Source organism: Harpegnathos saltator, unplaced genomic scaffold, assembly GCF_003227715.2.
Source record: "Harpegnathos saltator strain DR-91 unplaced genomic scaffold, Hsal_v8.6 scaffold228, whole genome shotgun sequence".
Lineage (NCBI taxonomy): Eukaryota > Metazoa > Arthropoda > Insecta > Hymenoptera > Formicidae > Harpegnathos > Harpegnathos saltator.
In genome coordinates, this window is record NW_020230015.1 from 92,200 (window position 1) to 106,366 (window position 14,167).

At 39.2% G+C, this 14,167-nt stretch overlaps 1 protein-coding gene across 1 annotated transcript in view; it reads right to left on the bottom strand.

Moving 5' to 3' along the window:
* LOC105185081 (microtubule-associated protein futsch) overlaps positions 1-14,167 on the bottom strand; it is an 85,558-nt gene that overhangs the window by 24,276 nt on the left and 47,115 nt on the right. Inside the window, exons 3-6 of the mRNA XM_025298627.1 lie at positions 2,745-2,843; positions 1,763-1,935; positions 1,475-1,632; positions 512-923 (exon numbers count right to left, since the gene is read on the bottom strand). Of these exons, the coding sequence (XP_025154412.1) occupies positions 512-923; positions 1,475-1,632; positions 1,763-1,935; positions 2,745-2,843 (842 nt within the window). The remainder of the gene's footprint in view (positions 1-511; positions 924-1,474; positions 1,633-1,762; positions 1,936-2,744; positions 2,844-14,167) is intronic.

The following is a 14,167-nucleotide window of genomic DNA, read 5'->3' on the forward strand; positions in this document are numbered from 1 at the left end:
ACATAAAATTACAATTAATTATGTATAGTTATTAAGCCCTTCGCTACGGTTGAGCTTATGTTCACGGTTGCAACTACGATTTCGCCGTCGCACAATAAACAATGGCACTGCAATCGCTTTTTTACAGGGAAAAAATTCGATTGTTATAACTGAATTTGTTATTTTATGAATTTATTCTCTGGGGACTTGATGGAAATTCGGCAGTTGTCTGAATTTTAACACAGCTGAATATTCAGACGAGTGTATTTTCGCGATAACAGAGAGATCGTCATTGATTGTTGTCGAAATCGAGTTTCCGTTCGGTTTCTTTCTAGAAACTTTTCATTTCTGCAAGTGTAGCGGAAATTTAGTTACTACGCGAGCCGAATTCTTTTCTCACATAGAAGAAAATGACTAAGAAGCGGCAGCGTGTTGTCCTAAAAAAGGTTTTAGCTAGGCGCCATTATATTAACGCGCGACAGCGGAAAGGTCAAAGTCGTAAAGATATCAACGAAGAGATAAGAATACTTACAACTAAGTTACAGAAGAAATGGCCGATCTGAGGGTAGACGTGCATCTCCTTCTTCTTGCGAAGAACGCTGAACATGCCGCCGATGTTGCTATTATTTATCCTAGTGACTAGAACTGCGTCCAACCGGTCCAGATGCCTGGTGAAGTCCCAGAAGCAAGCTTTCCTGGCGAAGCCGCCGTCGACGAGCATGTTGAAGCCGTTTATACCGAAAAGCGCGGCGTCACCTTGCCCACCGGGGAAGACGTATAAAGTTGGATGGCTAAATCTAATGTTTCCAACGACGTCGGACGGTTCCATGAGCTGGTCCAGTGTTTGCGCCACGAGATACTGTCCGATGTAATTCGTGAAACTCGTGATGGCCGGCACGCCGGCTGTGAGAACATCGTCGGGATTCACTCTGACTCTGCAAGATCTGGAAACAGATGAACGATGATAAGGCACACGGCAGTGAGATGACAAGATTATCGACAAGTTTTCGCGGAGACTTCCAACAGTCCACGTACGATTATTGACACTTATAAATCTTCGTAATATATTTATATATTATGCAATTAATTAATTGAATCAGAAACTGAATCAGATGTAGTTGAATATCATATAACGCACGTATAATTTTTTCAGATATATATTATTATACAGGGTGTTTCACAGACAGAACTCGCAACCTCTAATTTATCGAGATATTCTTCCAACAAACTATAGGCAATTTTTCCCCAGCGACGAAATCAGCTTGCAGTTAAGCCCGAAGTGGAAATTTTATCGAAGCCCTTCCAAGATTGATCGAAGAAAATTATTAAGTTGCTGCATTTATTCGCTCGCAATTTAGTTCTCGAGAAAGGTCCAGCTTTTCTCACATTCAATCAGATACGTCGTGTTTTCGCGATTGCAGCGGCGGCTTCTGGTGCGCGAACGGCGAGGTAATCGGAAATATCGCCTTTATGCAAAAACGCACGAGGTACGCACCTGCAACAAGTCTCCTTCGATAATCGACTCGTCGTCCAATCGCCGACACCCGCACAATGTATATCTACGGTAACACTATTCTCGTAGGCACGAAGGACTCTTTGCACCTCATGTTCACTGAACGCATCCAGAAAGTCTGCGAGACTGAAGGTTCCATCCTGAATAACAGTATTGATCGTGTTGCTAATTCGCGATAACTCTTTCAGAATCCGCGCGTGGCGGATGACGCGTATTGTCAATAGCGTTCATTTGCGCGGCCGTGCGAGGTGTGTGGAAAAAAAAACGTACCTGCAGTATCCAGGAACCGTTACCACCGAATGTGTATCCAGCGTGTATGATGTGCCGATGTTTGGTGAAGCTTGCGAGAAGGTTGCGAATGCACTGTAACAGCGTATTCGTCTGCGGGTGTATGAGAACTTCCGTCACGAGGTTCTCGGTGGCATATTGGATCAACCTTTCGCCTGAAAAGCCCATTCTTTCGTTTTACCGACGCGCGTTGCGCGGCGAAATGACACCGGTGGTATCGTAAAAATTTCGTTACACGCGGAGCGGACAGAGCTATTTTTCATATTACATTCTCTTCAACTTCGCCATTTTTTCAGACTTGGACTTCTGTCGCCGAACGAAACTGTTTGGCGGCTCAGTTCTTCAAATGTAAACGGTGCGTGTGAGACGGGAAGATAACAAATTAAAGCGGGACGCTGATGCTCTCCAGTTGGAAAATAGGCAATTCTACGATAATTTTCACTGTAAACTTTTCCCCGTGTGTAACATAATGCAGTGAAACAAATTACGGTAAGAAATCACAAAAGACCACACTGCTGTACTACACCGCAAAAATCACACGCTACGCACGTAGCATGAAAATGTATATATTAAATAAACTCTACGATTGTACGGAGCAAATTGAGGGACATAGTAAATTTTATAATAGTATACTTTAGTCTCAATGTAAAATACATACAGCGCGTATAACAAAAGCAAACAAAAGCATAACGAATTCAGGCAGAACGTCGATTTGTCTCTCGGCTGCGAAACTCTGTAGTGATTTTTGCTACAAAATTCTCTCCGTGTACGATACTAATATTGAACGTCACCCATATCCATATATACACACATGATGCCGGCATTATATCGAAATTTTCATAATACCGTATTTCCAGGAATTTTTTGTCGTCGTTTTTTTTTTGGTTGTTAGCAGTGTGAGAAACGAATCGCGAAAGCGGTATCTTTTACACCGGTTCGAATTCTCGCTCGAAAAAATAATTACCGTTTCTGGCTTCTTCGCCTTCGGGGGCTTGTGCTACTAAGGCCAATAATTCTTTCTCCAGATCCACATGACAGCTGTCTTTGTCCCATGATAGAAAACCTATAACAAACAAAGACGGTGATCGCTAAATATAGCTGAACTTTCCAGTTGAGCCTTCCTCATACATATTAAGCGGATCGTCGCAATATCGAAAAATTCCTAAGGACGGAGTCTGCTTATAAATCTTCACTCTTCGAGTCTGAGTGTGTAACTTTAGGTAATCCAGCGACATGCTTCTTCTTCTTCTTCTCTCTCTCTCTCTCTCTCTCTCTCTCTCTCTCTCTCTCTCTCTCTCTCTCTCTCTCTCTCGTGAACTTGGCCAAGCTTTTCCGAGCCTGGCCCTGATATTTTGAATAGAAAGTAGGTTGTTCTCGTTTTAGATCATCAGAGCGTATGCGCGGCGTTAAACCCCAGAGATATATCCGCCATTGCCTTAAGCGGATGTTGTCAGAAATTGGATGACAGGAGGAAACCCAGAGATTACAATTTCCGCCGCAAAACGCACCTGCCTGTTTCATTCTGAATGAAAAGCACAAATATTATCGAAAGAAATATAAATAGGATCCCGTGGAAGTTAACAAATAAAATCTGACTTATGAGAGCCAACGAGGTTATGAATGCGTTCACTTGCAAAAATTTAATTCAAAAACAGTTCAAAACGTTGAAGCGTCTATTATAAATATTGACTGTATCTGATCCATACTTTTTGTTTACAGCTGTGGTGTTTACTGCAAAAGGTTCCCAATAGACTGCAATGTTTAACTTTCCCAACTTTTTCAAACGTATATGTTGTATAACGTTTGAAAAAGTTGGGAAAGTTAAACATTGCAGTCTATTGGGAACCTTTTGCAGTAAACACCACAGCTGTAAACAAAAAGTATGGATCAGATACAGTCAATATTTATAATAGACGCTTCAACGTTTTGAACTGTTTTTGAATTAAATTTTTGCAAGTGAACGCATGTATATGTTGTATAACATTCGAGAACAACTGCACTGATTCATATAGACTAGGCGGCAATTTCATTTATTAAACACCAGCGATCATAATGTTGCTTAATTTAGACGTGTGTAAATTCGTCACGAGCAATCCCAACCTAGTTGTCGTCAAAGTTCAAGACATCCGCGGGGGTTAGTAAGACAGTGGGTCATAACTGCGTATAAATGCGCAAGAACGCAGCGATCTGGCTTCATAGAGGTAGGGTAGGTTCAGTTACCAAGAATGATGTAAGGTTAAGGTTAAGATAGTAGAAGCTGTCAAGCCCTGTTACAGCAGCTTGATGGATGTGGAAAGTAAGTTAATGCCGCGTTCTACGAACGATTATTATCATTATTTCTTGGCTTTTCATCAGTGAATAAAAGAGGTATACGATGCTGATTGAATAAATTCGAAATGCGAGAGATGTATATGCACATATGTTATATAAATTTATTTATCTGATAGATCTCTCTCAATATTTACTCGTAATATTTATTTGTGGATATCGGACACACATACGGTTGTGTTATATCTCGCGAAACGTGTCTAAAAAAGAAAAAAAATATGCATTCCTCTTTGTTTCGGAGTAATAAATAAATATTATTGCCCCAAACGACACAAATGAAGACGTGTGTATCGCGAAAAATAATTAATAGCAAGCGGCACGCGGGGATTAGCATGTTTATCTCTGTTAGAATGTTAGAGTGCAAATATTATGCGAATACGCGAAGTCGCGTGCGGATTATACGCGGAGCCAGCCGAGCAAGAGAACAAAGAGAGCGCAGTTCTCCCGAAACGTAATGAGATAATTAGGATGAATGAATCAGCAGTCGCAGTTTGCCGCGAGGGTTGCTCAAGGCGGTCGTTCCATGACGTCACCGACACCGCACCCCGTCACGTGGTTCCTTGCCAGCTGGCAATCGATCGCCGCCACATCCTGTACCCACCCTCTGTTGCCAACTTTAACGCGGAGATACTCCACTTTTGACATCGAAGCAAGATTTCCGATATCCTCGACGTGCTTCCAAGCCCTTTATCAAAATTGAGGACACGCTGGAGAGGATGAAAAAATTTCAATCGGTAAGTTGAGAATTATGAAGAGAGTCACGCTTACTGCGGCGTCGGCAAAATTATCTGTCCGTGCGATACGAAAATGCGTGTGTTAAGCGGCTCGTGTAGAACGATCGACAAGGGAGATTGCCCGTAGAATCGATAGCCACTCCCGAGACTTGATCTCATCTCTCAATATTTCACGATCCAATCGCACCGCGAGATCCGCAGACCTTTCTTAGATCTCGTTTCACACACACACACACACACACACACGCTCACACATACAAGCAAGGAAGAGAGGTGAAAGGAACGGTGAAAAAAATTTCCGTCCGGCGTCTCACGTCGAATTAAAGAATTGACGATGCGGTACAATGGAACGCGCAACTCGTTACCAGGGGAGTTTTCGAACGAGCTCTCCCGTAATTCTATACCGCGGCGTGTACACAGACAAGTCTGCTCCGAGACGTTGCCTGGCAACGTCTCGTAGTATCAATCAATGCCGCGGATAGAGAGTAGCAGTCGGAGGAAATTGACGAAAAAAAGGGAGGAAAAGGAAGAGAGAGAGAGAGAGAGAGAGAGAGAGAGAGAGAGAGAGGGGGGGAAAGATGAAGAACCGCAAGAGACAGCGCGGCCTCATCTCCTCTTGCGCAGTGGCCTCCGACTTTATCCCGCAATAAGTAAATGCGTGTTGCATACTTTCCGGTAAGTGTCGACGATATTATTAACCGGCGACCGGCGAAATATATGCTGCCTTCGCGTGAAATCGCGCTCGGGAGCGCGAGCGTGCGGCGGACTCGTCGATTAATTAATCAGGATTAACATTCCATTAGTCTTCCGCAATCTTGCCGCGAAGTTGCAGCTTCCTGGGCGGACTTCGCGTAAATTCCCCATTCATTCGGGCAGATTACTATCGATTGGGAGGAAGAAAATTGCGGGAAATTTACGGCATGGTTTCTGTAGCGTACGCGCGGTAAATATAAATGATTTCGCAGCGTTACGCGCAGGGTAAAATATTAGCGTCGCGTTTTAAGCGGGGAGGGGAGGAATGTAAAATATGACGCGAGCGAAATATACGGGGTCGTTTCGACGATAGAAAGGCGACTAATGTTCCGTGTGCGTTTAAGACCGGGGAAAATGTCTCGGCGCACACGATATATCATCGACATTGTTATCCTACCGCGGGAAATTATTCGCAGGGAGATGAATGTCTGATTGAATCCGCGCGACAACGGACGAAGCGAATGCATTTTCGTCGAAAGAGAAACAGATTTTCCGGTTCATGATGAACCAAACTCAAATTCCTAAGACTCTCCTAAGAAGCTCAAATTCCTAAGACTCTCCTAAGAAACTCCTAAGAACCAGAAGTCTTCCTTCTTAGTTCGTCCATTGTCGTGTTGATTTAATCAAACTTTTTTCTCCCTGCGCTACCAGCATCCTTGCGAGACTCTTATAGACTTTATAATTGATTTCTAGTTGAGTGAATGTCATGAGAACCTTAATGCAAAGAGTTTGGCCTTGTTGTTGAATATAAACGATTCACGGAGGAAGAAGTTTGGGTGAATTAACGTGACACACTGAGACGCAAATAAACGCACTTTGATTGAAGGAGAAAGACTTTCTGGGGTCTTCATGAGCCAAATTCGCTCCTAAAAACCAGACATTCTACTTCTTTCTACTGAAGCGCATTTCTTCGTACTCTGTCATGTCGCTTCGAGCAATCTTTTCTCTGTACATATCTGCCGCATTGAGAAGTCGTCTGACAGTGAAGAATCACGTTATATCGTTTCAGGGCATATCGAACGCACGTAGCACGGTGCCACGTACGTGTCAAACCGATCGGAAGCCCTAAAGGCTGATGCAAGAGAAGCCGTGCTTCCTCCGTGGGTCGCGCGTCACTTAATGCTCACCGACTCCCACCGGTTTCGGCTGCGATAGCTATCAGATGGCTATCGCTACACGGGCTCCAAAAATTTACATAGGGCGCATCTTGTCGAGACGACGACTCCGGCGACCGCATTTGCGACCGAGACTTCTCTCCGAGGGTCACTGACTGAGAAACCGCGACGAGACGGTGTGCATTTTGCGAGCACGTATCGCTCGACACCGCGGGAACGAAGCTTCGCGTTCGTTATGAATATATAACTGCGGACAAAGACTTATCTCGAGTGAAATCTACGCGAAAAAAGGATACTGTTGTATCAGAAGAATTGGAGTAGACTTTCTTCACCCAATAACATTGTTAACACTAATACATCGTATGTTATTTGAAAAAATCTTGGACATCGATTTTAATAATGTTATTGTTGAAACAAAAAGACGCGTTTATTCCAATCATAACACTGTCGAACAGTTTTTTTAATACAACAACATTTTCCCCGTGTAGTAAAAAAAGTTACTCAAAGACAGTATCAAATTAATGTTAATATTTGAAAAGTGCAAAGTGGAAATTAGAAGAAAAAATTAGAAGGCTTTGTGATTCAAAGAAACCAAATATTGATACGTGATAATGTTGTATAAAATACGACCGAGATTAAATTTTTAATATAAATTTATGACATGAACTTTTATATAAATTTTTAACGATTTATATTATATGTAATATTATCATGCACTACTATTTACTTTTTTTTTTACTTACATTTAAATTTTAGAGCTTTCTTATCTTTTTTTATGATTTTTAATTTGCAATTTCAAACTCAATGGTAATCTGATATGAACTTCATCTGATATGATTTTAAATGGAATACGGTAGATATCTCTCAGACTTGCTTCACTCAGTTATTTGACCTAAATTCAGTTCGGAGAGAATTATAAGAGCCAAACGTAGATATTGTGTGGTACGTAATAATGTAATATACAGGGTGTTTAAAAAGTACTGGGACGGCGAAATATCTTGAAAGCATTTTAGAAAAAAATGTTTCAGACAAAAGTTGTATGGTTTCAAAGGGGGCATAAAAAACAACTGTGTCATTTTCTTTATAGATGGCGTTACTTTCGAGATATGCACTGGTCATCACTTTTCTTAAAAGGAAACCTCAATTTTTTATTATATCATCTTTTTCTACTAATTTATTTGAACAACTTTGGAAACTCTGAAACATTTTTTCTAAAATGCTTAGTTTTTGAGATATTTCGTCAAAATATTTATATATTACGTGCGCCTCATTTATTTTCAGTCAGAAATTAGAATTCCATAAGACAACTAACGTCGATCTTTATTCACGTTATCCCGACTGGTCAAATACCAACCTTCAATAATCTAATATATTTACATAAATATTCTTCTACTTAGAACAAATTAAAGCAAGAACATCCTATAGATATGCTCCACAAGAAGCATCGGATGATATCCACTCGTGGATATATGCACTGGCAAGCAGAAAAGTTGCCCGCTGCTTTTTGTGAGTTTCAGAATGCACCCGTGTTAACCAATGGGAGAATTTGTTTTCCAATATGAAAATTCTCCCTTTTTCAAACTGCGGTTACAAAAACCGCATTTGTATGCTGAGCTTACTCAGCTCGCAAAATTAAATCTACTGCGCACACAAAAAAATATACATTGCGTTTTTCATTTCAGGCTTATTTCATAACGTCGTACAACCGTAAATCTATCGCAAGTTCATCATAAGCATCAAATTTGCTCAAAATATACTCTGGATCCTAGCAAGTTTAGTACTTCGGTCAAGAGTAACGAATTAATACAAAAATTTCATTTGCTTTCTACTTGCAATATTAGTTTTATTTTTGAAACGAGAATCTCTAACGTTTCTTTCGAGCACCTGATAATGATCTTTTCTGCAATTTGTGAGATAAGTATGTTTTAAAATTATCATTAAGAAGATATTCCTTGTCGGAGATAAACATCGCTTAAAAGAAGAAAAGAAAAATCGCGAGTAATCGCGCTTCTCTCAGCAGCGGAATATTTTTCTCTCTGCGGAACCGTAACGGTTTTCCGTTTGCCGATCGCTAATTTGCGAGCATACACGCAACCCCGCGAACCCGTACCACGTTAATTAATATCGACGGTTTAACGTCGTTGGATTCAAGTCGCAATTTCGAAGCGTGTCTCTCGTACTTTATTCGCGCTCGCCCCCTTGCGGGCTTTCTCGCTCATTCCAGATAAATAATGTTCTCGCGTGAAGCGAGCCATTTCGCGGATAAGTCTCTCTTTTCTTCGCCTTTGCCGCTCTCTCTTTCTCCTCTTTTCTGCTTATTATCGGAATAGCTTCTAATTGCAACCAATGAGCTCTATGACACATTACTACTCGGCTCCTGATTTACTACGTACAATAAATTCGATCGGATAACATTACCTCTCCCTCGACGACTGCTGCGTCTGGACGGTAATTGCTCGGTCAATTAGCGCGACCAAATACTGTTAACCAAACGCGCGGCTTTCATGAGAGTATATCGGTCTATGCGTATAATGGATCGATAACCCGGATAAAATCGACGGTTCGTTAGATGCGGCTATGGAAAGAGATAAGGGAAAGCCTCCCAGCGGCGGGAAAAGGGGCCAGGTTATCGAACGAAACAGCGTCGGGGAGCGCCGATTTTTCCATGAATAATGCGCCACATATGCATCGGACATTTCCTAGAATTCGAGATTCAGTTTAATTTTCTGAAAAAAAAAAGTATGATTTACGGTTGGAAAACTTAATTTAAATTAAAATGTAATATTTCAAACGCGCAATTCTAAGTGGGAGAAGCACGCGGATCCTTTTTGCTCTTCTTGACCTTTACCCAACGATCTTTCCTGGTTTTCGTTCTACCTTAGAATTGAATAAGATGCACGAGATTCTCTAAGCGTATATCCCTTCTGCAGATATAAATATTTAAAGAGAGTGTAAATATTCCAAGTATTTTAAATAGTTTGCTCGATCTTTGCGGAAGAAGCATCCGAAGCGAAGCGATATTTTACATCCATTTTTAATGTAAAACTGTGCATCGCATTATGCAGTTCACTTTATATTGTAAATATCTGCCACGAATGCCATCTTCAAGAAGGTCTGTTATTTGATTGTCGCCTTCTTTCCGATGCGAAGTGGCTATTTCAATCTCGACGGGAGTCGTTGCTCATTTTGACGGTTACTGTGAATGGCTGTCATTGTGGACATTAACGCTTTGAATGTCAGGGGCCAGTGGAATATTATGAAATAATGCATAATATTAATATTACGATATATAGGAAGAACATCAAAATACATCAGTAAATAACAAGTTCGTCTCGTCGGCTGACTTCGCTCGTGTGACCTCGGCAACAATAATGTACGTAGGTGTTTGGCGAACGAGCCATCATATAGCCCTCGATAAACGGATCGGCAGACGTTGCGTGTGATTCCCGACTTTTCTCACTGCATTGGAGTGTGCGTGAGACATGTTATTTGGCGTTGCCCATTATATTCGCATGTGCCAACGTAATGCTGCAATCTGTAACATTTTGCTGACCGCGCTCGCTTCGATAAAGTTTCGGACTGTCATCGATAGATTTCGAAAGTTTGCTCTAATTAAATCTAAAAAATAGTAAAAAAAGTAATAAAGTATGAAAAAAGTGTATTAAAATTAAACAAATCTTTGTTCGAATACGACTGTGAATAAATTTATTCAAATTAAGCGAGTAATTTCTAAAATGAAATATAGAGGCTTTTTTTTAATGCAAACTTTTTTCTTGAATTTTAGAAAATAATCGCTTAATTTAAATAAATGTATTCACAGTCGTATTCGAACAAAGATTTGTTTAATTTTAATACAATTTTTCTCAGTGTACATAAATATGCATATTCAGCTTTGCGTGGCTCTTAAAATATTATAATGATAAATTGTTATTATCGAGAAATTGGAATTCTGATAGAAATTTATGGTGATGTTGCTCCATCAATTAAGACATGTGAATATTGGTTTATACAACTCAAAAATGGTGATGTCAATGTTAAGATCGCTTCGATGTTAAGATCGAAAATAACCAGAAAAAAGCTTGAAGATGCAGATTTGCAAGCATTATTGGACGAAAATCCAATACAATCCACTTCAGAATTTGCCAGAGCATTAAATGTTGATTATGTAACAGTTACTAAACATTTACATGATATGCAAAAAATTCACAAAGAAGGAAAATGGGTTCCACATCAATTGTCGGAAAATACCATTGCGAGCTGGTTGCACATTTGTATTTCGTTAACCGCCAGACAAAAAATGAAGAGTTTTTTGTATCGACTTGTTATTGGGGATGAAAAATAGATCTACTTCGATAATCCCAAATGAAAAAAATCATGGATTGATCCAGGCCAACCAGCAACATCCACTTCGAGGCGCAATATTTACAGCTCAAAAATATTGGTGTGTATTTGATGGGATCAAAAAGGTATTGTATACTGTTAAATGAACTGTTAAATCCAAATGAAACTTTTACCTCTGAACATTATCGACATCAATTATACAAATTGAAGCGAGCATTGGACCAAAAATAATCACCAATTGCGAATAAACGACGCAAAGTAATCCTTCTTCACGACAATGCTCGACCTTGTGTTGCATATCAGTGAAGTAAATGATATTAGAGCTAGAATAGAAAGACTTACCGCACATATTCTCCAGACATTACTCCATCTGATTATCATTTGTTCCAGTCGATGCAACATGTTCTAGAGGATACACACTTTCGTACAAGTTTCAAACAAGTGCGGAAATTTGTTGAAAATTAACTCCAAAGAAGAATCTCTTTATCGTTGCGGAATCCATCTCTTGCCAGAGAAATGAGAAAAATTTGTAGAAAACGAAGGGAAATATTTTAATTTGTTCATTATCTTGTTTAAGTAAATCAGTTTTTGAGAAAAAAAACCCTCCAAACTAAATCGTACTCCTAATAATTAAACGAGACGAAACATTTATTTTTTATATTTTTAGTTCATTTTATGACGGCACGGTAGATGCGAATGCTATAGGAGGATTCGATTCGGGTCGAGCTAGTCGGCTTGAAAGATAGGTTTATAAATTTCCTGACCTTTTGTATCTCACCCTTTGCAATCCAAAACTGAAACATGGTTGTCGATGTAAATATCATTGAGTTAAAACGATCGCAAAAGAATGTTTGTACCTACGTGCATATTTCTTATTGAACTGTTAACTATCATATCTAATTGGCTATATTATGTTTTCTGTTTTCAGATTTGTACATAACGTAGTTGATCTTAAACTTCCGATATTTCAATATGTTAGAAAAATGAGCACGAAAAGTTTTAACGTAGCAGATGTTTTCAAGACCTCATCGACCTCGAAAGCAATGCAATAAATAAAAATATAATAAATAAATAAATCATAAATAGATCTTCTTAGATTGTAGATGTCATGTATACTGAAAAAATTATTAATCTTACTATAAGTTACAGTTATTTTCGGTCTTATTGTCTGTTTCAACAAAAACGAAATAGCGAAAATACACACCTAAAATTATTATCGATAACGCTAACATTTGTCATAAAAACCGCTTTTCAAACTGAAATTATTTCACTTTGCAATTGAAGTCACAAAATATAAATAATCAACATTTTTTTCTCAATCCAGGCCTTTGCACATACGTGTTTGTGTCCTCTGAAATGCACTATTCGAGACAAGCGAAGAATCGTTTTTTTTTATATAACCGTTTTATTTATTAGATACTAAAATATCGATACTAAAATATATATTTCTTTCTTAAAGATAATAATTCTTAATGTATTTTCTTTTCAATTTGTCCCTTCCAATTTGCTTTAAATCGTGTGAAATGCACGTCACAAGTATGCTATTCTATAACTGGAATTCATGATTATTCATTTCGCATGAGATGAATTTTGCGATCATCACGATTCTCAATCACCCAAAGTCATACCTAAAACATTATACTCTTTCACTTCTATCACTTTGGTCAAGATATAGTTTATCATAAAATCCTCCAAGTATACGTATCATCCTAATTAAGAATTAAGATTCTCGTGAAACGAGAAACTCGTTTTTTGACAAGTATAAACGCCCATGAAACGTGATACCTTCTCTTTTTCTCTTCATCCAGTCGCAAGTATCCTGACATTCAGAGTTTGTGTTTTTACACATGACTCACGACATCAAAGCACCGGAATCGTGTGCTTTTTATACTGAATCGCGTACTAAGTCGTTAAGTGTCGTTGAAATGATCGTCGTCGCGAGTGCAGTGCAGTAAAGTGAAGTTGCTGAAGAGCGATCGACGTGGGACGACGACTAAACGTTACGGAGACTGGATGTTGAGAAAGCTGAACACTAGACGAGTAAACGTCGTTGGGTGTCAACGCGAAATGGTGAGTATAGAATTTCAACACCCACGAAGCGTCGTATCACGTAGTGCGTATAATGTTTAGACGTAAATCGCATTGATTGCCGATGAGAAATGTCACGCTGTACGTGAAAGTGCGTGCAATCGATAGTGCGAAACTATTTAAAAATGTCACAAAAATAAATAGCGCACATACGCTTTCTAATGCTTTATGTATTACCCGTTGCAAACAGTGTAATAATTGATACAAACGTTTCGATGTCTACATCTACGGTCATCCATAAAAATACACCGACTTTAACTACGAAAAAAAAAAAGAAAGAAACAGGGAAAAAAACACGAGTTTTCGAAAGCTGAACTTGCGTATTTGGGAAAATCCTGAAACAATTTCTACACGGTATTCGATTTTACAGATCGGCGATTCACACGATAATTGGTTTAAGTATATTGATAAGTCATTGACATAACAATTGGATATAAATGTATTGATGCCTAAATCTATAAAAACCCATAAAAATCTACTAATATTATTTCTTGAAAAAAAGAAACTACAAGTTTTTACCTTCTCTCTGCTCAAAAAGTAGCTGGAATTGCTCATTTAAATGACGCGCGTTTATGATATTTCAAAATTCTTTTGTGTTTAAGTTGGTATCACTGTACTTAACTTCCGTACAGAGTTTGCCTTAAATTTTATGCTTTCAACGAAATTTCTTGTGTCGATGCGTTGAAAATACTGCAGAAAACATATGGGAATAACTATATCTCAAAGACACAAGCGTATAAGTGGTATAAATTATTCAAAGAGGGTCATGTAGCCGTAAAAGACTCGCCTCGTTCTGGTCCCATCCACGTCAAATACCGACGAAAACGTTGAAAAGAGTGAAGAAATTAGTGCTTGAAAATCGCCGTGTGAAAAAGAGATTGCTGCCGAGCTTAACGTATCAAATGGCTCTGTCCGTGCCATTTTGACCAAAAACAACTTATGGACTTTACATGACGATAATGCACCATCGCACACATTGCTTCTCGTACGTAACTATTTAACCAAACACTCGACTAATTTCGACATTA